This window comes from Phascolarctos cinereus, unplaced genomic scaffold (genome assembly GCF_003287225.1).
Source record: "Phascolarctos cinereus isolate Bilbo 61053 unplaced genomic scaffold, phaCin_HiC Scaffold_2;HRSCAF=192, whole genome shotgun sequence".
Lineage (NCBI taxonomy): Eukaryota > Metazoa > Chordata > Mammalia > Diprotodontia > Phascolarctidae > Phascolarctos > Phascolarctos cinereus.
In genome coordinates this window covers 224,438,644-224,463,356 of record NW_027555625.1, presented here as the reverse complement: position 1 = coordinate 224,463,356, position 24,713 = coordinate 224,438,644, and the positions used below count along the sequence as shown (strand labels likewise).

Genomic DNA, 24,713 nt, shown 5'->3' with positions numbered 1-24,713 from the left:
TCAGATCTACGGCTAGTTGGTGACCAAACAAGAGATAAAGAAAGTCGCAGAAGGTAAAATGGACCATTTTGATTATATAAAATTAAAAAGTTTTTTCCTAAAGAAAGTCAATGCAGCTAAAATTAGAAGAGAAGCAGATAGATCGTAGAGGGTGGGAGATCTTTTGTATCAAGTACCTCTGATAAAGGTCTCACTTTTAAGATATATAGGAAAGTGATTCAAATTTATAAGACTAAGAACCATTTTCCAATTAATAAATGGTCAAAGGATACGAATCAGCAGTTTTCAGAGGATACTAGGTATAGGGTTCCTAGTGGGAAAAAGCCCTAAAATATAGTAATAAGTGAAAAGGCATAAAACCTGAAACTCTGTAAAAGGTGGAAGCCCAGATGTGGTGAGCTGTTTACAATTATATTTTAGGCACCGAGTCAAAATGTAAGATACTATGACCTAGGAAAGCCAAAACAAGAATACTGTGACCCATATGTGACTAGTACATGATCCATACACAAACTTATGTCTGGACATAACACTTGCCTTAGCTCTCAAGCTCGTTACTAAGCAGAAAATAAAAAATATCCACTAATCAGTAGTGATGCGTTCTCTAGATCCTCCTGCCTTTGTCTGTCTTCTATAATTACCATGGAGATTTTGGGGTTCTTCAGCAGGAATCCACAGAACTGTCTGGCTGCCACCCCAGACCAAATATTGCCCCTGTTTGTAAGTATTCATAATGATTGATTAAACTACTACCTGTAATCAATCCAGAGCTCCGTGGCCTCTTCCTTTGGTATAAAATGAACACCCCACGGTTAGAGGGGAGGTACAGGGTTCCCCAACCGGGGGAATTCCAGACCTTATACTAGGTCTATACCCCCAAAGACAATAAAGAAAGAAAAAGGGACCTATATATATATATGTATATGAAAATGTTTATAGCATCTCTGTGGTTGCAAAGAACTGGAAATCCATCAATTGGAGAATTGCTGAACTGGTTATGATATATGAGTATGATATAATATTATTCTGTAAAAAATGATGGAGATGGTTTTAGAGAAACCTAGGGAGACTTGTATGAACTGATGAAGGGTGAAATAAATTGAACCAGAAGAACAATTTATACAATAACAACACCATTGTAAAGACGATTAACCATGAAAGACTTCAGAATTCTGTCACAATTTCAGAGGACTCATGATGAAACAGGCTGCCAGCCCTTTATAGAGAGGTGATGGTCTCAGAGGACAGACTGAGATACAGTTTGTTGTTGTTGTTGATGTTTTAATATGGTCAATGCAGGAATTTGGTTTCTTTGGCTAAACATGTCGGTAAAAGGTCTTTTCCCCCCCCTTATTTTTATCAGTGGTGGATGGGGGTGGGGAAAGGTAGAGGGGACGAGAGAGAGAATGCTTGAAAAAAATTGTTTGAATTTAAAAAAAGAAGAGGTCCATAGGTATCACCGGGCTGTGAAAGGGAATCATGACAAAAAATGTTAAGAACTCCTGCTCTGGAGTCTGATGTAGAAACTATGCTGTACTCTCAGGTTGTCCTTTTTTTTTAAAAAAAAAAAAGCAGTAAGAATAATCCCTCCCAATGAAACAGTCAAAAATGATAAATAAATGCCTAAGTACTTAAATAAATTAAGGATTTTTTTTAAAAAAAATCCTCCATAAGGGCTAAATCAAAAAGGCTATTTTTTCTTTGATCAAAATTGGCTCCAATTCAATTCCACATCTATATATTGTGTTTACTTTAGGCCAGGCTCATAGAAAGCAACATGGCATAGTGACTAGAGAGCTAGTCTTGGAGTTAAGTGCAACCTGGTTTCAACTCCCAAGTCAGGGACAAACTAGCCCTGGTATTTTGGCTAAGTCACTTCACCAGGCAATTCTCTAAGACAATAACTCATCAAGAAGGTATACATTTACATTAATAAATGGAGTTTTCTCAACAGGAGGAATTAAATCACAAGTACAGTCCCTCTCTCCCCCACTGCCATTTCAGGATGGCAGTGGGAAGAATTAACAACTGGACTGGTAGTTAAATGACATGAAGGTGAGGATGGAGAAAATTCTAGGCATGGAGACAACCTGTGCAAAGACATGGAGATTGGAGATGGAGTGATGTATACGGGGAACAGCAAACAAGCTGTAGGGAATATAGACTACCTCGCAATTTTTCTATCAGTGGTAATCCAAATAATCTAGCCTACGGGCCTTCCGAAAATTTTATCCACTTCATCTCTTTTACCACATCATTCTGCTATTCAAAAAATCCCAGCAAGGATGAACTATAGTATGTATCTCAGGGATGGTATAGATGAAGGATAGCTGGGAATGGACTGATCTCAGTACTTAAGAGAGCAGAATCTGTGGCACACATCCATTATGTCTTCATGAACCCCACTTTGAGATATTATCTGAAATCAACTCTACATAGTTAATTATGCCTTTTCTAAATAGGAGGAAGAGAAGAAGTAGTCTTACTGCTTTTACTTATGTCAATAAGGAAGAGACCATTAAGCTTTTTTCTAATATCTGCTTAAGACACTCCTTTCCCCTATGGAAGGGAGAGAGGAAGAGGGGGCGTAAGCATTGTCAAGCATCTACTACGTAGCAGGCACTGAGCTAAACGCTTTATAAATATTATCTCCCTTGTTCCTTACAATAATCCTAGAGGCAGGAGCTATTTTGATCACCATTCTACAGGTGAAGCAGATAGAGGTTGGGTTTATTCAGGACAGGTCACTATGGATTAACTTGAAGGTAAAGTAATTTGCCCATGTCTTGTCGTTGATAGCCATAGAGCTCTAAGTTTTCCATAGCACTTTACATCCGTTTTCTCACTTGATACTCCACACACAAATGGATCTGTGATCTCATCTATTCAGAAATTCCATCCAATGATGAAGACCACATCCTATCCATACCTGCGCATCCTGTGCAGATCTTGTCCATGTCCTCTCAGAAGTTTGCTGCAGGTGATCCCCAACATATTGGACCTTGTTGGGGTTTTTTTGTTTTGTTTTGTTTGCTTTTGGGCAATTGGGGTTAAGTGACTTGCCCAGGGTCACACAGCTAGTAAGTGTCAAGTGTTTTGGTCTGAGCCAGATTTGAACTCAGGTCCTCCTGACTTCAGGGCTGGTGCTCTATTCACTGCACCACCTAGCTGTCCCCTATATTGGACCTTGTAAGGGTGCCTATGGAGAACTCTAGCTATTCATCTATCACCCTCTGTCCTTGCATGTGACCAGACTATCAGCTCTTCCCATCACAAAATTCCTTGGTGACATGGTTTGTTACTGTTCTTCTTCAAAGCGAAATGACTTTCATAAAGATTTCGTATACATGAGAGAGTAGCTTACATATTGGTAGTCCTCTTGGTTGCCTTTTTCAGTATTAATAAAGTCTAAGATTTTTCATTCCCTTGGTGTCTTTCTTTCCAGATATCAATCTTTCAACACTCTCACAATTGTCTCAACTCTATCCTATATCCCTTCTATACACATTTAGTCTAATTGGAGTGCTTTTCCCATCTTTGTTCTCTTTAGTGTCATTCATATTTTTTTCTACAAGCACAGCTGGGACAATGGTCTTAGGGCTGAAGTGTGGTAGTTTCCATTGTCTGTGATGGAGAAGACTGTTACAATAATTTTTATAAATATTTTCCATTTTTATCCTCTTTGTTGTCTGACTTCTATTTTCGTTCTTAAATACTCTAAGCATGACTCTGTTTAGTTCAGGGGTTCTTAACTGTTTTTATTTTGTTTTTTTGTCATAGACCCCTTTGGCAGTCTGGTGACGCCTTCGTAGAATACTGTTTTTCAAATGCAAAAATATAATATATAGGATTACAAAGAGAACCAATTATATTGAAATATAGTTATCAAAATATTTAAAAAGACAAGTTAGTTGAATCCAGGTTAAGAGCCCCTGGCTAAGTTGGATGTCTTGCCAAACTTGATTTGACAGAAGCCATATCTTCAAAGGCCCTGTCACCTAGGGCTGGGCTATCTCTTCCTAGGGCCCTCCTCCATACAGGCTAGTTAGGTTTTTTTTTTCCTTAAAAGGTATTGAAAACCTCCTCAGGACTCATCTAATCCAGGGAGCTAAAGCTTAAACCACTGATGATGATGAAGCTTCCTGATGGCCTAACTACCTGGAATTGGGAGGTTCTCCTCAGGCTTCTGACCAGTAAACCAACATGGCCAACACAGAAACAGGGAAGCTATGCTCAGCTGAATCAATGCAGTATCCCTACTGAACAGTTTTTGCCTCCTACGAAGTGTCTTGTTTTTTTGTAATCACAAACCTGAAGTACAAGACCAGGCAGAATCAGGCCTGGACTATAAGACTGTTTTCCCCGTGGCTGCTTCACTCTGCTTTATGAAAACACATTGCCCATGATCATCTATTATCTTTCATTAGATAATAGATGGTATCTTTCATTAGATTTTACAAATGAGTTTATATGTCTAGTTTTGACTTTGGTAGCCATTTCTCTCCATCTGGCAAGTAAGTCAGAGCCTTATGGGCTCTTTTAGTCTCCATATTGTGGCAATTTATTTACATTGCTTGGACTTTTGCACCAAATTATTGTAATCAGTGCGTCGATAATTTCTATTGTCCACTTCCCATTTTGATAGACAATTATTTACTTAACTCCAACTTCAATAGTTACTTTCTCTTTACGATGTTGTGGAACTTTGAACTGGAGAACAATTTCAAACTATGACCAAAGACTATAAAACTGTGTATACCCTTTGACCCAGTAATACCATTACTAGGTCTATATCCCAAAGAGATCAAAGAAAAAGGAAAAGGATCTATTGGCACAAAAATATTTATAGCAGCTCTTTTTGTGGTAACAAAGAGTTGGAAATTGAAGGGATACCCATCGATTGGGGAACAGCTGAACAAGTTTTGTGCTGTAAAAATGACAAGCAGGATGGTTTCAGAAAAACCTGGGAAGACTTTTATGAACTGATATAAAGTGAAGTGAGAAGAACCAAGAGAACACTGTACACACTAAAAGCAGTATTGTAATGATGATCAACTGTGAAAGACAGCTACTCTGATCAATACTGTGATCCAAGACAAATCTGAAGGACTCCTGAGGAAAAATGCTACGCACCTCCAGGGAGAGAATTAATGAACTCTGAATGCTGAACTCCAAATGCAGATTGAAGTATAATTTTTTCACTTTCCTTCTTTTTTTTGCAACATGGCTAATATGGAAATACACTTTGCAGGACTTGACATGTATAATTGATATGATACTGCTGGCTTTCTCAACGGGTGGGGAAGGACCCGGAATAAGGGAGAAAATTTGGGACTCACATTTTTTTAAATGTTAAAAATAAATAATAAGTTTATTTATTAAGTTTTTAAAAGATGTTATGGAGCTTTGGACAGTCACAGCTCAACTGTCATTCCCTGATGTGATTTTGAGGAACGCAGAGCCTTCCCTGTCAGCTATAAAGAAAATGAGTCTTAAATGTTATCTGTGAAGAGGAGAAAAGATTAACTTTCAGTCACAGATTATATCATGACCAGATGTTTGAGAGAAAAAAGAGAACTTGAAAGAAAGAATGTGTTTAACCTTAATATTGTGAATAAAGAAGAAAAGGATTTTTGAGAGACTCTGGCTGCTTTCCTTACGGCTGAATGGTAGGATTTTATTCCAAAAGTAAGTAAAAGCCAAGAGCAGCAGGGATGTTAAAAGTAATGCTAGCTATGATTTTTCTCACAACTAAAACATTGTAAGTAATTATTTTGTGTCTTCATGTTTGTGTACATTGCACTCTTAGTTTGTTTATGCAGCAATTGTACAGGCGTGCTATTCAAGCTTAAAAGATAAATAATGAGAGATGAACAACTGCCTATGGGAAAAAAATCTTTGTAACTTTAAGTAAATTATATTTAACAACCTGGGGTAATAGTTCTGATAACTGTTTAATGAGTAAGAAAGGTGTTCCAATTTTCATAGTCAATAAGAACATATTCAAACAAAAATCTAGATTTTCTTAGAATTTGGGATGATGAAAATAAATATGGTAACAAGTCCAACAGCAGGCTGAAAATCTACCCCATGTAGATTACATGTCAAAAAGTTAACCCCTAAATCCCATTACATTTCTTTAAATCGTTGAAGATTGGAGTTTTAATTATATGTCATTTCTTTTTCTCACTGTTATTCTTTCTTGATTTTTACTAATTCTGATCTTAACTCTGTGGAGTTAATGGTCTTGCTGCACACAGAAAACTGGAAGATAACTTCCATATCAATAACAAATCTTGCCTGTCAATTAAAATGTTATCTCTGTGTGTACATGCATGTATACGTATACACATACACACACATACATACATAATATACACAAGCATATATACCATAAAATATTGTTTCTGCATGTACATGTATATGCGTGTACTCACATGTACATGTGTGCATATATATGTACAAAATACACACATACACACACCACAAAATATTGTATCTGTATACATATCTATATCCACAATACATGCATATGCACATGTATATATACACACACTAATGTGCAGACATAAATACGGCTATAGATATGGATATACAGATATGATGTCATTTGGTCCCCAACATGTCCAGAGTCTACCTCAGAAATTATCCCCATGTTTCCATCTCCCTCCCCTTCCCTTTCTTCCTCTCCATTACCATCCCTACTCCCCACCAACAGCAGCAGAGGAGAGATTTTACAGTAACCCTGGCATCTCTGTGTCAGCCATGTCAACTTCTGTATTTGTCTTTTCCCAACTAACCATGAAAGCCATTCTCTTAAGTAGGGCTCGAACACAGGATCAAATACATACTTTCTTCTGACAAAGAACTTGAAAGTTCAAAAAGCTCTCAGCCTATACTAGAAATTGTTTTCCAAGAGGATAATAAACTTAAGATCACAGATTCCAACCTGGAAGGGCCCTCCACAGTCATCTAATCCAACACTCTCTTTACAAAATAGGGAACCAAGGTCCAGAAAGGGAAAATGACTGAAGTGATTTGCCCAAGGCCACACAGAGAGCCTGAGCTGGGATGAAAAGCCAGGTCCTTCAACTCCAAATGCATAAATCTTTTCAACATACCTCACTACCTGAGGCCTTCCCTCCGGTATCCCTTCCAGGACAAAATACAATTCAGAAGTAAAGACAAGAATAAGCCGTGACATCATTATCATGGGGTGCTTCCACTTATAGGGATGCTCTCCATGAATGTAGTCCTCATCCTGTCTACAACTCAGTAACTCCTATCATTATACTCTGGGCAGCTGGGTGGCACAGTGGATAGAGCGCCAGGCCTAGAGTCAATCCCTCTACCCAAGCATGTCTGCCAACCCCTCCTGGAACATTTAGAGGTTAAAGTCACTTGCCCATGATAACACAGCTAAAATATGTCAGATTTAGGACCTGAGTTCAGGTCTTCCTGACTCCAAGGCTGGCACTCTAATAAATGCACCCCAATGCCTCTCTCTCCCTGGCTTCTTCTCACTCAACTATGCTGCCTGAAAATCAATCAGAATTGGCTTCTGTTTGTAAAGAGAGTGTTGGATTAGATGACTGTGGAGGGCCCTTCCAGGTTGGAATCTGTGATCTTAAGTTTATTATCCTCTTCGAAAACAATTTCTAGTATAGGCTGAGAGCTTTTTGAACTTTCAAGTTCTTTGTCAGAAGAAAGTATGTATTTGATCCTGTGTTCGAGCCCTACTTAAGAGAATGGCTTTCATGGTTAGTTGGGAAAAGACAAATACAGAAGTTGACATGGCTGACACAGAGATGCCAGGGTTACTGTAAAATCTCTCCTCTGCTGCTGTTGGTGGGGAGTAGGGATGGTAATGGAGAGGAAGAAAGGGAAGGGGAGGGAGATGGAAACATGGGGATAATTTCTGAGGTAGACTCTGGACATGTTGGGGACCAAATGACATCATATCTGTATATCCATATCTATAGCCGTATTTATGTCTGCACATTAGTGTGTGTATATATACATGTGCATATGCATGTATTGTGGATATAGATATAGATATAGATATAGATATAGATATAGATATAGATATAGATATAGATATAGATATAGATATAGATATAGATATAGATATAGATATAGATATATATGTATGTATGTATGTATACAGCAGCCTAATTCCCATTCACATCTACTTTGGTAACAAGCTAAAAATATCACCAGAGTGGATAATGGTCAAGAAATCTAATGAGAAACTACAGTAAGTAACTTTGTCCACCCTGAGAAATGCACAAAAAGATAAGCCAGAAGCCTATAGCATGGTAAAGGAGGGGCCACCAAAAAAGCCAGCATCAGAACAAACACCCTACACCACATGTTAAGGCAATCTCCAAACAGGTACTTGCCTCAGACAGAAAGGGTGACATTATAACAATTCGTGAGAGTAAAGAAGAAATTATCTTTCAGAACTATGAAAAGTGCAACAGTTTATAACTAAACAAGGGAAAGAGAGGATTACAAAAGATGAAGTAGAAAATTTTAATCACATAAAAAGAAAATTTTGCACAAGCAAATCCAATGTGGCTAAGATTAAAAGGGAAATGGTTAACAAGAAGAAAAAAAATCTTTATAGCCTGTTGTTCCACAGCCCCTCCAACAATGGCCATTTTCCATTTTTGATGTCTTTGCTAATCTGATGTGAGTTCAACTCCATTTTTCTTTTCTTTTTTTTTAAAAGGATAATGCAAAATTTGAAAAAAAAATTTTAAATGTATTATTTTTTAAAAATCTTGAGTTCCAAATACTCTCTCTCCCTCAAGCCCCTTCCACACCCATTGAGAAGGTAAGAAATATGTCAATTCTATTTTTCAAAGTTACCTTACTTTTCTTCAGTTTTCAACTTTGATTTCAACTGGCAATCAACCCCTAAGACTTTCTAATATCCAGCTGCTCTGACTCTCCCACTCTATGCCACTCAAGGTGGGAGCAAAATCCTCTGGAGAGGCCCTCTCTCCTTTCCTTACTCTACTTCCATCTCCTCCCTTCCCTCACTATTCCCATTCCCAACCTTCCTTAAGTTTCCCTAAGCTTCCTACATTGCTTGTTGTTACTTACGGTTTCCCCTCAAATTAAGATATTCTTGCCATAGGGAAACTTCAACTCACCTCATGCGGTGCCACCTTCAATGCCTCCAGGGCAAACTTATAAATCTCTGGGTCTGGCTTTGCCATTCCAATTCGGCATGATTCTATCATTAGATCAAAGTATTTGCGTAGAGTACATCCTAACTGTGCAGTACTATCTCTCTGGGGGCTATCATCCAACCAGTTGTTGGTAAGGATGCAGGTTTTATATCCTAAGAGAGAGAAAAAAATACACACCGGAAATGATTGTCACCAGTGCTTTTCTTTGAAAAGATCAAAACCACCTACAGGGATGCCGTCTGAATTACAAGAAAAGAACCAAATTGAGGTGCCTCAGGATAGCAAATCTAGCCTTCTCTCTACCACAACTTCCTTTGTGTGACTCTGTTTCCAGATCTTCAGTTCTCATAACTACAATTTAGGTTTGAAAACGGCCTCATGATAATCTAGAATTCTTTCCCTTGGTCTCCTCCTAAGTCACAGGTATGAAAATGAGTTAAAGCTCCTCATTATGTATTTAAGTGAAATACATGCACTCTACCATAACCACCAGTTACCAAAATTCCTTATAACTCTTGTTCTGGAATTCAAGGATTGTTTCTCTCATTTTGTAGCTGATGAAACTGAGACATAAGTATATTATTTCCTGGATGTGTGTAGCCAACAAAGACAATCACTTCTTGAAGAGGAAAACAAGGAATGCAATGATTCTGGTATTGTTCTGAGTGAGAAAATCAGAAAGTGGGATGGTATATTCATGGCCTGCCTCCCAAAAGGTAGTGGAGTGGTTTCAGGCTTCCATATACCTACATGCAAGAGCAGTCTATCTTATCCCATCCCATATCAATAAATGAATTAAAGTCACACACTCACAAGCAGAAATCTCAAAGATGAAATTCAAAGTTGGTGTAGCAGATAGAATGCTTGAATCTTGAGTCAGGAAAACTGAGGTTCAAATCCCTCTTCTGACACTGATATTTATTAGCTGTGTGACCAAGTCATCTAATCTCTCTGAGCTTTGAAAGATTGTAGGACAATGAACTGATATGCAAGTTATGATACACATTAGTGGAGGGAGTTACTACATGGATGAAATCATCAGTTTTTGGCCTATCAATGTTATTTTCTGCATTTACTCTTTGTTAAGGGTTAGTATGACCCATGACCTGCTTCTAGAGCTTCCTCAAGTCTTTCATTGATTATATCAAGAAGCATTTTGTTTCATTTTGGACTAAATGCCTCTAAGTATTTATAGTGACCCTCAGACAGAAAATGTAAAGCATTTGTCTCTTACCCTTATTTCTCAAAGTGATTGCAGCCTGAAGGATAGGGTAATTGATTTTTCCTTTTGAAATCACATCTTCAAAGATCTTCTTTATAGAGAATTTCTCTGGGAGGCAGAAATCAGAGGCTGCAGAATGCTTCCTACAATCTTCTTCCATGAGAGGAATCCACTACAAAAACAAATAGATAAGCTGATGCAGGCCAGGAAAAACAGGCACACTAATATACCCACTTGCGGACAACTGTTCTAACCATTCTGGAATACAACTAACATATTCACACTCTTTGATCCAGCAATCCCACTATTGGGTATTTATCCCAGGGAAGTCTTACCTGTGAAAATGTGATCTCTCCTTTCATGAGGCGCTGGAAAAGGCTATCAGGGCCTCCTTGAGTAATGACTTTGTTTAAAAAGCCCCTAGAAGTTTTAAGTGAATAATAAACAAACAAATAACAAAAAAAGACAAATTAATATTCAGAATGTTAAAGCCACAGCTAGTTCATCCTGTTGGATAGTAAGCATGGCATAATAGAAATGGTACTGTGCCAGAAGTTCAGGACACCTGGTTTCTAACGCCCACTCTTTCAAAAATTCATTGTATGGACAAAGAGTGAATCATTTCTTCTCTCTCTGCCTTAGTTTCCTCCATTAAACTAAATTGAACAGGCGCTTATCAAGTACCTACTGTGTGCCAAGCACTATGTTAGACATTGAAAATCCAAAAGATTATACCACACTGACTCCAACTACATTTTGAAAGAGCTTTAAAAAAGATTCACAGGAACAGAGATTTAGAGCTGGAGAAGTCGTTTTATGTCCTTGTCAAATAGAGGTTAAGTGACATGACCCTGGGCACGTCATTTAACCTCTGTTTGCCTTAATCCAGTGGAAAAGAAAATGGCAAACCACTCCAAATGCATCTCTAATGTCAAATTAGTTTCTTAAAAGAAAAATAACATTAATAAGCCAAGAACCTATGATTTTGTCCATATGGGAATCTCCTCCACTGATGGAGCTCATAACCTTTCTCTAGTTTGTAGTCTTTGACCTGTCTGAGGCTCAGAGAAATGAAATGACTTGCCCAATGTTCCATAGTTAGAAAGCAGAGGTCCCTCAGATACTTTGCAAATACTCCATAAACCTTAAAGCACTACCTAAATGTCAGCTCATTATTATTACCATTACTGCTATTATCTTGTCCTTTCGTTAGTTTGACAGAGTTCAGAGAAAAAGAATCCTGGGACAAGTTACTATCCTACTGTTATATTCTATATATTTAAGGTTTATAAGTATTAGGATGTAGACTCATCCTTTGAAAGCTCACTAAAACATATCTTTGGAACAATTCCAAGAGCAGATGGTATATTTTATCCTGTCTCCACATTTAAAAAAAATTTCTTCTGTTAGGACTTGACAGTTCCAAAACTTTTATTCCATATAGCTTGAAGACAATGGGCATTTGGTGTGGTGACATATTAAAAACATTTGTTTTGAACATTTAGAGGCAGTTGGGTAGTGCTGAGCCTGGAGTTCAGATCCTACCTCAAATATTGACTAGCTATGTGACTCTGGGCAAGTCACACACTATGACCTCTAACCACTTTCTGGACTCCCCCAGTTCTCTCCTAGGCTGTTGCCCCAGCACTAGTCACTGTCTCCTTCTTTCTACATCTTGACCCCTTGGGTAACCATATCAACTCCGTACTGTTGTCTGCTCTTGAGTCCCTTGTCCCCTTACCATAATATGGCTGACTGTGCCCTGACAAACCTCAGTGATCTAAGGCTCACTTTCACCATCTGTTGTCTTTGCTTCTAAACCAAGGTGGAGAAAATCACACAAATGGCCTGACTGGACCCACCACAAGTTTATGTTGCACAACCTCAACTAGGCCCTCACTGCTGCTAAGTAACCCTTTTACATCTCCTTAATTAACTCATCAAACCACTCATTACAGAAGCTCTTCCAAGCCCTTTCATCCCTCCTTAAACCTCCCACAGCTCTCTCTTTCCCCAAACTTCTCAAATGAGAATCTTGCCTGATATTTTACTGGAAAATTTGAGGCCATTCGCCAAGAACTCCCCCTTCTCCCCTCTTCCTTATCTCACATCACCCAGATGTCTTCTACCATCATTTACTCCCCATGTGATGTGGTTGAGCTTCTTGCCAAAGCCAACCCTTCTACCTGCACAAATGATCCCATTCCATCCTCTCACCTCTATTGTCCCCATTCTCTCACTTATCTTCAATTTCTCCCTGTCTACTGGGTGCTTCCCTACTGCCAACAAACATGCTTGCATCTCTTCCATCTTCAAAAAATCCTCACTTGATCCTTCCATCCCCGCTATCTTCCCATCTCTCTCCTGTCTTTTGTGGCTAAACGCCTTGAAAGGGCTGTGTACAATAAGTGCCTTCACTTCTGCTTTCACTCCCTTCTTGACTCCTTGACTCTCTGACTTCCAATGTCATCATTCAACCCAAACTGTTCTCCCCACAGTAACCAGCGATCTTTAATCACCAAATCCAATGGCTTTTTTCTCAGTCCTCATCTTTCTTGACCTTTCTACAGCTCTTGACACTGTTGATCACTCTTTTCTTCTTGATACTCTCTTCTTCCTAGATTTTCAAGACTCCTACCTATCTGACTGCCCCTTCTCAATCCCCTTTGCTGGATCTTCATTCAGGTCATTCCCACTAACTGTGAGTGTCCTACAGAGCTTTTGTCCTTGGCTTTCTTCTCTTCACCTTCTATCCTATTTCACCTGGGGGTCTCATCAGCTCTCATGGATTCAATTATCATCTTCATGCTACTGATTCTCAAATCTATTTATCCAACTCTAATCTCTATCTCCAACTGTCTATTAGATATCTTGAACTGGATCCAAATCCTGTAGTTATACTGAACTACAGGATATCCAAAACTGAGCCCATTATTTTCCAAACTTCTCTATTACTATTGAGGCTACCACCATGCTCCCAGTCCCCTAGTTTCACAAGCTAGCTGTCATCCTCAACTCCTCGCTATCTCTCAAACCCCTCCCCAGTATCCAATCTGCTACCAAGGCCTATTTCACTTTTGTAATATCTCTCAAATACCCCCCATTCTCTCTTCTAATACTGTACCCTGGCACAGGCCCTCATCTCCTCTTATTGCAATAGCCTAAGGATTAGTCTGCCTGCCACAAGTCTCTCTCTATTCAGTCACCAAAGTAATTTTTCTCAAGTGCAGGTTTGATCATGTCACCTCCTACTCAATAAACTACCATGGTTCCCAGTCACCTTCAGGATCAAATGAAAAATTCTCTGTTTGGCATTCAAAACCCTTCCCACCCGGACCCAAGCCTCCCACTCCACCTTTAGTGTTCTTATACCATGCATGCCCTCCTTCCTCCTACCCTTCATATTCTGTGATCCTGTGAAGATGACCTCTTTGCTATTCCTCTCCCCAGATGATCCATTTCCCAGTTGGGTATTTTCACTAGTTGTCCCCCATCACCGGCAATGCTCTCCCTCCTCATCCCTGCCTCCTCACTTCCCTGGTTTCCTTAATGTCCTAGCTTGGATCCCACCTTCTACAGGACACCTTTCCCAATCTCTGTTAATTCTAGTGCTTTCCCTGTGTTGGTTATTTCCTTTATCCTGTATATTGCTTGTTTGCACATAGTTGTTTACATATTGTCTCCCCTACTTGATTGTAAGCTCCTTGAGGGCAGGAACCATCTTTTGCCTTTCTTTGTATCCCCAGTACTTATCACAGGCTTGGCACACAGTAGGTGCTTAGTAAATATTTGTTGACTGACACTTTCTGTCTGCCTCAGCTTTCTCATCTGTAAAATGGAGATAATAATAGTTTCCAGCTCCCAGGGTTGTTGTGAGGATAAAGTGAGATAACATTTTTGTAAACTGCTTTGCAAACCTTAAAGTGCTATACGAATCTTAGCTACTACTCTTCATACATTTTTTATCTATCAGTATGATCACTGGGAAATTGTGTATAACAATTTGTCTGTGATGATGTTCCAGTTTGAATATAGTTTATTTGTTAAACTCTCTGGGATATTTTGAAATCTGTATTTGTAGTATGGGGATTCAGCTTTTAATGTATGACACTGACCACTAGGTTTCATCTTGCTAAGTATTAATTTAATGCTCATTCTTTTGCTAAATGCTACGATATGTTACACAGTTGCTACCATCTTCTTCACATAATCTGAATTGATCAATAAATCCAGGCCCTTTGAAGATAACCCTTCCGTACTTTAAGGTGGAGATTATTTCTTCTTAAATTGCTATGATAAGCCCTCCTATAAACAAATTCACATGATTCAGCCATTGCTTTGCACCACTTTGTCAACATAGTGCTGCTTGGGTTCCTGTGGACGGTGGCCTCTGAGACCTCCTCAATTCCATTCTTGGATTTCCACCCATTCTTAGGTGCCGTCTGGAGGTCAGCCAGACCTAGTCACATTCCCTAAGTCCACTGGCGTGTATTTAATACCAAGCTTTTATTTTTGTTCCCTGAGGTGATATACCTTTGGCCCAGAAGTATGACTGGAAGTCTCTAACTTGTTTATTGTGTAACAGGAAAATGAATGAATGAAAAAAACATTTATTAAGCACTTGCTACAGAGAGAGACACAGGGGAGTCTTCTAGCTAACAATTAGCTAGCTGCACAATCTTCCTAAAGCTGCTGCACAAATGATTAAAGCCCTCTAACTCTGAACAAACGTCCACGGGAAAAGTTGATTCTTCCTCCCCACCTTGGGCTAGGCTACTCTTCTAGGCAGCCATGTGGAAAGACATCCTAAGGATTCCTCAGGAAAAAGTGACTAGTCTTACATGGGCTGTCCTTGATTTGCCTCTGTTCTTTTCATACCAGGTTCATAAAGAGAAAAAAAATCTAGGGTTTCATATATGACTAATAATGGCTCGGCATTCACGTCTTTTGTTGTCGTGCAAGTGTCTCCCCCTCTTCATGACCCATTCAGGGTTTTCTTGGCGAGGATACTTGAGTAGTTTGCCATTTCCTTCTCCAGCTCATTTTACAGATGAGGAAATTGAGGCAAATAGGATTAAGTGACTGAGGCCAGATTTAAACTCATGAAGATGAGTCTTCCTGATTCCATGCCCCTTGTCCTATCCCAGGGATGGGGAATCTGCAGCCTTGAGGCTACATGTGGCTTTTTAGATCCTTAAGTCCAGCCTTTTGACTGAATCCAAATTTTACAGAGCTTTTATTAAAAGGATTTGTTCTGTAAAATTTGGATTCAATCAAAAGGCTCACTTAAGGATCTAGAAGGCCACCTGCAGCCTCAAGGCAGCAGGTTCCCCACTCCTGCTCTATCCACTGCACCACCTGGCTGCAATCACATCGATCAGCTCTTATAGGACCTGAGAATATAGTTCACTTGCAGCAGGTGACTTGAATTCATTCATTAAGGGTAGCTAAGTACTGTCTTACTAAGGCAATTGGGGTTAAGTGACTTGCCCAGGGTCACACAGCTAGTGTCAAGTGTTTGGTCTGAGGTAAGATTTGAACTCAGGTCCTCCTGACTTCAGGCCTATGCTCTATCTACTGCACCACCTAGCTGCCCCTTACAGCTACTCCTAAGGAAATTTTGTGGCCCATGGATCCAAATGTCTGTCTCAAAACTGGCTTAATTATACTCTGATTAATCCTGTGTGGCAACTACTTCTGGATGTCAGAACCTGGCCTCAAGTCACAACAGTCAGTCAGTAAATCAGAATTTATTAAACATCTACTATATACCAGGTGCCATGCTAAGCATTGGTCACAACCAGTGGTACTTTTGCGTTCACAAAGTCACACGATTAAATGCAAAAGGAAAGATTTCCCCAGTGGCCACAGACTATTTTCAAATATCTGGACAGCTGACCTTGAATACACCTTGCCAAATTCAAACTGACTTCTTTAATACTGGTAACCCAGTCAAAACAAACAAACAAACAAAACACAATTCTAGACCCATGAATACAAATCTATAAGAATTAAATCCCATTTATCTTTGTTTTTTGGTTTTAGGCAATGGGGTTAAGTGACTTGCCCAGGGTCACACAGCTAGTAAGTCTTATGTGTCTGAGGTCACATTTGAACTCAGGTCCTCCTGAATCCAGGGCTGTTAGGGATCTAGAAGGATGTAGAGGGCCACAGGCTGTTCAAGAGGTCTCACTGATGGGTGAAGGCCCCTCTCAGGTGCTGATCTTTGAGCAAAGGTTGCCTGGTTCAGTGCTCCATTGTATGGATCTTTAACAATCTTTAACTCCCCTAGTTATTGTATGGTCATTAGCAGTCTATTCTGGGATTGGAGTCAGATAAGTGCACAGGACGTGCATGCACTGTCCTTGAGCACAGCATGGGCTATACGTCATTGTAACTTGAGAAAGAGTTCCTGTTATTTTACTATATAAGTGCTTTGCTAAAAATAAACGCAGTTGCTTCCATCTTGTCTCCCGCCTCATCAATGCGCATTTGAGATAGAAAATCAAGCTGGTCTTGATTCATCAGGTGATTGGGAAATCCTAGGCCCTAGTTAGGCTCTATAGCCAAGTGAATTAGTTGTGCACAACACAGGGCCGGTGCTCTATCCACTGCGCCACCTAGCTGCCCCCCCATTTATCTCATTAAGGATATTTTTATAAATGTCAATTATGCAGTTGGTTGGTAGCTGTCGTTCGTTATCAAAGAGGACCAAACTGACATCACTATATTAGGGTCAAGGTACACTGTGTCCAACTGTGGCTGACTGGACCAATACGAGCTCAGAAGGTCCCACCACTGGTGGGGTACAAATAATCCATATCCTTATATAATTATGCAGTTGATGCATGACTTCATAGGTTGATTTCTCAATTATGTATATTTAGAAACACAATACTTTACCAGTCCAAAACTCTTTAGTCTAGTATTCTAATATGGAGCTGTTTGAAGGTGCATATGGTACACAGGCTTGTTACTGACACATCTGATTGGTGCCTCAGTGATTTCATCATTCAGGACAGGAACTCCTTATCTTTGCCCTTTAACCCACTTCTCTTCTTAATTCCTCTACTGCTATCAAGGCTACTCCATCCTTCCAGTTACTCAGAATCTTCCCAGACTCTTCACTCTCCCTTACCACCCATGTTCAATCAGTTGCCAAGTCTTGTCAATTCTACCTCCACAACATCTTTTGTCCCCTTCTCTCTACTCACAAGGCCCTAGTTTGGGCCCCCATCCCCTCCTGCCTGGTCCTTAGCAGTAGCTTTCTAATTGGTCTCCTTGACTTTAGTCCAGAAGTGGGGAACCTGTGGCCTTCTAGGTCCTTAAGTGCAGCCTTTTGACTGAATCCAAATTTTACAGAACAAATTTTATGTTATTAATAAATTTATTAATTATATTATTAAAATAGAAAAGGCAACTTAAATTAAAATTAATAAATTTATTAATAAACAATAATAATAAATAAGTAGCAAATAAATAATAAAAATCCTCTTATTAAAAGGATTTGTTCTGTAAAATCTGGATTCAATCAAAAGGCTTCACTTAAGGACCTAGAAGGCCACATGTGGGCTTAAGGCCACGGGTTCCCCACCCCTGCTCTACTATCTCCTCTCTCCAATCCGTCTTCTAGCTGTCAAAATTATTTTCCTAAATTACAGGTTTGATCATGTCAAACTGAGCCCCCCTCCCCAACTCCTTCCCCCCCCCACCCGCTCAATATACTCTGGGGACTTTGTATTACCTTTAGGGTCAAATACAAATTCTTCTGTTTGGCCTTTCAAACCCTTTACAACCTGGCTCCATCCTACCTTTCTAGCATTATTACACGTTACTCCTCTTGTGCAGCCCAGTTAGCTCGCCAATGACTCTCTATCTTCTATCTCCATCCCCTTGCCCAGGCTCTCCCAGGGGTCCAGAATACACTCACTCCTCACTTTCATGTCTTAAAATCCCTTGTTCCTTTAAGTTCAGCTCAAGCATGGCTTGCTACAGGAGGCCCTTTCTGCCCCCCCCAATTGCTAATGTCTTTCCCCATGAATTACCTTGTATTTATTTGGTACATCTTTTGTATATGTAGCAGTTATATATGTACATTCTGTCTCCCCATATAGAATATAAGCTCCTTGAGGGCAGGGACTATTTCATTCTTATTTTTGTATTCATAATGCCTAGCATAACTCTTGGCACATACTAGGTATTTAATGAATGCCTGTTGTGAATATTCAAGGTGGGTTGTAATTGGCAAAAATCTTGTTTTTCTAGCCTACTCTTTTTCTAAGAGGTTATCTTTTCCCCAGTCATGCCCCCCTTTCCTGCCTGCTAACCATTTTTTTTCCTTACCTGTCTGCTCTCTGGACCCTCCCTTTCTCTGGAAACTTTTATACTTGGAGCATTCCAGGTTCAAAATTTTCAGTTTTCTAGATGTCTGCAAGTTACCTTCCTGTGATATCTGGGACAGGAAAACCAACCATCCCTCACACAGCAAAGAAAGCCAGGGAAAGAGCCTGTACTATTGCTAGGGGGATTGCTAGTCTCAATCCCATTGGAAGGGAGACCAGTGTGCTACCCTAGATTGGAAGCATTAGGGCTCCTTGAGCTGCCCCATGCCATCTTGGATGTCTCCAATTAAGCCCACTGGTTTCTCTTCCAGGCCCTTCCTTTAACATGCCAAATTAATGGCCCTATGATTTGCAGCATTAACTGGCTCATTTGGTTCTTCTACAAAGCCACTAACAAGGCTCCTACTCTCTCCAGATGCTGTCAGCCTCTGTTACTATGGTAACTGCCACTTCAACAGCCAGAACCCCAGGGATACCCCCAAGAACACCTATATGTATAACTCCACTGCTGTTTAGCACAGAGCTAATAAGGTTAAGGTCATGAACAATTCTCCCTGGGGATTACTGAGCTTTATCAAGTGATGGCTCACATCTACAATTTTAAACTAAGCCAGAAAAGCCCTCAGTTACAAGGGTAATTGTTAGGGCAACAATGGAAACACAAGTTAAAATGCATGCCCATCTAATGACAAATTAATGATCATGGCTATCATTAAGTGCAGAGTACTGCAAAGATCACTGGCCTTGCAGCACATACAAAGGAGGGTGAGTGGGATGGAGAAGGGACTGAAAACTGTCCCTATAGGGAGACTGGTTGAAGGAAGTAGAGACGACAATCTGCAGAACAGAAGGTTGGGTGGGAGGAGTGTTGTGACATGTACACAACTGCCATCCTTGAGTGGCATATGAAGGACTGTCATATGCAAGAGGGAACAGACATGTTTTTCTTGACCCCCAAAGCCAGGTGGCACAGTGGATAGAGTGCTAGGACTGGCATTAAGAAGACTCATCTTCCCAAGTTCAAATCTGACCTCAGACACTTACTGTGTGACCTTACACAAGTCACTTAACCCTGTTTGCCTCAGCATCCTCAACTGTAAAACGGCAAATCACTCCAGTATCTTTTCCCAGAAAACCCCAAATAAGGTGTCAGAGAGTCGGACATGACTGAAAAATGACTGAGCACACAGGGCAGAACTCAATGTAAGGAAGGCACTCAAGCCACCATCTCTTTATTTCTGACCCAGCTGCCATACTCTAGATTTAATCATGCCCCTCAGGTATCCTATCTTCCTGCAAGATCACATCAGCCCTGGAACTCACACCTCATCTGTACCCCCTGCCCCTGGGACCCCTTCCTCCCTCTCATTGGAGAGGGTGGAGGGCAGAGCGCTTCTCCAAGATCCTTCATTTATGGAGCACACCTAGGCCACTCATCTGGACTTCATCAAGCTCCAGCATTGGGTATGCTCTACATCTCCCCTCCCCCTTTTAGTTTCTTTTTATATATTATGTCCCCCATTAGATTGTAAGCTCCTTAAAGTCAGGGACTGTTTGCCTCTTTGTATGACCAGGCCTTAGCACAGTGCCTGGCACATAATAGGAACTTAATACAATGCTTACTGACTAATGTAAAGATCTGGGGACTCAGAGTGAAGGCCCAGTTTAAATCTCAGCCATGCCACTTACTAACTGTGGAGCTCTGGGCGTGTCATTTCACTTCTCTCTCAGCCACAATTTACTCACTTGTAAAATAAAGGAGTTGAATAGATTGGGGAAGGATAAACATCTTGTAGAGCAGGAATGTAAAAGAATATGATGGTGCTGTAAAAAATAATGAATATTAAGAATTTGGGAAAACATAGGAAGACATATTAACTGATATGGAATGAAGCAGACCCAGGAAAATAATGCACCCTGGGACTACAACAATGTAAATGGAAAGATCAATATCAAAACCTAGTATTATGTAATCACCAAACTTTGCCCCAAAGAAAAGATATGAGAAGGCACTTCCTCCTATTGCTTTGCAGAAGTGAAAGCTTATGTGTGGAATACTATATATGATGGTAGATCATTTTTGATATGTTGATTTTTGTTTTGCTGAACAGTTCCTTCTTTTTTGTCCTTTTTGGGGGAGTAGGGGGACCCCACAAACATTTATTAAGCATCTACTATATGCTAGGCATTGTGCTATGCACTTTACAAATATTATCTTATTTGTTAGAAGGGATAATGATACTATTTATATAGTACTTTTGCAAAGCACTTTACAAATATTATCTTATTTTACCCTCACAACAACCTTGGGAGGTAGGTGGTATTATTATTCCCATTTTACAGGTGAAGAAATTGAGGCAGACAGAAGTTAAGAGATCTGCCCAGAGTCACACAGCTACTAAGTATCTGAGACCACACTTGAACTCGGGTCTTCCTGATTCCAGGTCCTGTGTTCTATCTGCTGCAGGACTGGGCTATCTCTTGTCCTATAAGGACCAGTTGAAGGAACTAGGGCTAGCTTAGCCTGGAGAAGAGAAGGCTCAGCAGCAACGTTCAAGTATTTGAAGGAATGACATATGAAAGAGGAGTTAGACCTATTTAGCAATGGGTAAAAGTTCCAGAGAGGCAAAGACAGTATTGATGTCAGGAAAAATTTCCTAATAATTAAGAGTTATTCAAAAGTGGAAAGCTGCTGAGATAACTGGTATGCTACCCACTGTTGGTATGTTATCTAGTAGAGATATTTTCCCTGTATGTGTTGGACTGGACTGCACTGAAGTTCCTTCCAATTTCAAATCCAGTGACTCTGTAAGCACAATTTACAAGTATTCCAACCCTTCACCCTCACCAAACAGGGTGGCCTGAACTTAGTAGTTACTTTATAATCAATAATTCAATCAACAAACATTTATTAAGGCCTTACCCTGTGCCAGGCACTGTGTTAAACATTGGATTTACAAAAATAAAAAGTGAAATAGTCCCTACCCTCAAGAAGCTTACATTCTAGCAGGGGATAAGTCTCATACAAAATAAATACAACCGAATGGGGTGAACGGGGCGAGACACTAGAAGCTAGGAGAGCCAAGAAAGAATTCCTGTAGGAGGGTGGGTTTGAGCTGAACTTGGAAGGAAAGGAGGGATACTGAGAGTTAAGGAGCCAATGTATTCTGGACATAGTCAACGTGGGCAAACGCCCATTTGGAGAGGGCAGTTGCAATGTGTGAAGAACTGTATGACCAGTTTGTTTTCATTTATTGAGCAGTTTTAGGTTCCCTGTCCTTAATCTAAAACAAAGAGGAGTTTGTGTTTTAAAATCTCGCTTTTAAAAAAGCAAAGTTGTTAAGAGTATAATTTAACTTAGAGGTGGGGCTGTCCACTGATTTGTGTGTTTCAGGGGCGGGGCCTTTAAGGCAGAAACAAGGTTGCCATCCGCTTGCTAGACTATTCCGCAAAGGGGAAGTTTAAGGCGCGCGGCGCAGACTCCGCCCAGTGGGAGCGGGTGAGCGAGCGAACCGGCGGTCCGCTCCCTACCTTGGCAGGGCCAAGGCTTCCTCGGCCTGGCTGAAGATGACGTTCGGGGATGGATGTACCAGCACTCCGCCGAGGTCGAACAGAGCAGCGCGGAGCCCCATCGCTGCTGCTACTCCAAGCCTGGAGCCTCTGCGTTGAGCACTGCTCCTGCCTCCTCCTTCTCCTCCGCCTCGCTGCCCGCACTCCCTCCCTGCGGCTGTCCACTCTTACGTAGGCCTTTGCTCCAGCTCCGCCCCTTGGAGCCCAGCCGTTTTGGCCAGGCCAACTCCCTGATCTTTCCCCTATTTTAAGAGAAAGCTTTTTAATTAACTGCCCTTTCGGGCTTTCCTTTCCGGGCACAAACTGGTTTACTAAAGCCCTTAATTTTTTTTTTTTACTTTCGCCTTGTTTCCAAGCAGGCCAGAAGGAAGCTCGAATTAGAGAGAGGATGAACATGTTCCGCCCCAGAGCAGTCCCTAGCTCAGCACTGAGCCTGGGAATCAGGAACCTCCAGGCCAGTGCCCAATCCCCAGGAACACGCTTCCACCTACGGTCTATAAAAGACACATTTCAAGGAGCATTCCGAAGGCTAGGAAACAGTTAATGAGAATAATTAGATAGGGAGGGCTGGATTTCTATTGAAGAAGACTTGGGTCCCTCAGCTGACTCATCTGCACTTGTGCTGGGGAGATTCTAATGGAGACTAGACCCCACCCCCGAGTCCCAAACACGTGCAAGGTACTGTAGTAGGTACTGGGCACAGAATGAAGCTATGATTTCGCTGTGATAAGAAGTTTCTTGGGGACCAAACGCCCTCCACCAGTGTAAGTCGGCCCCTTCTCTGCAATTTAGAGGCTTATTCACTGGTTTTCCGGTCATGTCTGACTCTCTGTGACCCTATTTAGGGTTTTCTTGGCAGAGATACTGGCGTGGTTTGCCATTTCCTTCTCCAGCTCATTTTACAGATAAGGAAACTGAAGCAAACAGGGTTAAATGACTTGTCTAGAGTCACATAACTAGTAAGTGTCTGAGGCCGGTTTTGCCCTCACAAAGATAAGTCTTCCTTACTCCTGGCCAGACTCTCTATACACTGCTCCACCTAGTTGTGTCCGAAATTTAGAGTCTTAGAAAGTTGCTTAGATCCCTGAGAAGTGGAGTGACAGCCCATCAGTATCAGTAATGGAACTGGAATGTGTGTATTGCTGGCTTCCAAGCTGTCTTTCTGCTGCCTCTTGGGTGGATGGATGGGCTGGGGGAGGGGTGAGAGGTGGAGTTACAAAGATGAAAAGTGATTTTCAGGCCCTTCTCTGAGGGAGCTTATGAACTACTCAGAGATTAACACATAAGGTACACATACAAATGAAATGAAAGGCAGAATCTGATAAAGGCAAAGGAAAAATCTAGATTAAGCACCTTTATTTTTTGTTGTTGTTGGCTTTTGTTGCTCACTGTAGTCCAGTGAAATCAGTGGAGAGTGAACTCAGGGGTCTGCAGCTCTATCTCCACAGACCTGCCAAAGGGATATTTCTAAAGCATAGTTAAGGCTCCCTTTTGCCTCTAGGATGAAATGCAAACTCCTGTTTGCTACTGCAAGTCCAAAATTGGACTTGAGCTTACCTTTTCAAACTCTGGTACCATTTCCACTCTTGTACTCTTCAGTCTAGCCAAATTGGCCTTTTGGGCTATTCCTCAACTGGGAAGTCCTACCTCCCGCCTCCAGGCCTTTGTACAGCATTGGGGGCTTCTCTCAACCTCTTTGGAGAAGTATACTGGTCATCAGAGGTTGGATTATTGTAGGGTCAAATATAGAAGGCCAAACCTTTTGGGAGAGGAATACCCATCATCAGAAGGTGGATTATTGGGAGAGTGGGGTTCATGCTACCGGGCTGCTGGTGCCTACATAGGAGGCAAAGGAAAGTAAAGAAATTTATTAGCACACTAAGGAATCTGCTTCTGCTAAGAGTAAATTCAGACTCCTGGGGTACAATTTGATTTTTATAACCTTTCAGGCCCAATTAGAGCACACAGCCAATCAGCAGCATTCCATAGCGACTTAGACTAGAAAAGGAAAACATTTTATAGGAGAGGGAGGGGTAGAGAAAGAGGGACATCAGTCAAGGGAGTAAGGGGGAGTACTAGGATTGCACATGGCAGGATTTATGATCAGAATAAGAGAACACTCCCTGTTCAAGGGCAGGAGATAAGGAGGAAGAGACCAAATATTGTTACCATTGTGAAAGCAGTCCTGGTAGTTAAACTGCCAGGTACAACAAAGGATGAGACATCTACTTTACTGTGGCCTTTCATAGGGATTGGGGACTTTCTAATATTGGGCCACCAGGTGATTGGGGAATTTCAACATTGCTAGTCCATAAGGATAACATGAAATGATTGTGGTTCCTATTTCCCCCTTGCATTTCTTCCTTTGATATTTCAGTG

At 40.8% G+C, this 24,713-nt stretch overlaps 1 protein-coding gene across 1 annotated transcript in view; it reads right to left on the bottom strand.

Moving 5' to 3' along the window:
- The window catches only part of EPHX2 (epoxide hydrolase 2), an 86,635-nt gene extending 63,988 nt beyond the window's left edge, over nt 1-22,647 (bottom strand). Inside the window, 4 exon segments of the mRNA XM_020983976.2 lie at nt 9,162-9,352; nt 10,435-10,594; nt 10,758-10,842; nt 22,296-22,647. Coding sequence (XP_020839635.1) covers nt 9,162-9,352; nt 10,435-10,594; nt 10,758-10,842; nt 22,296-22,396 — 537 coding nt within the window. The 5' untranslated portion in view covers nt 22,397-22,647.
- Between the last annotated feature and the right edge of the window lie 2,066 nt (nt 22,648-24,713).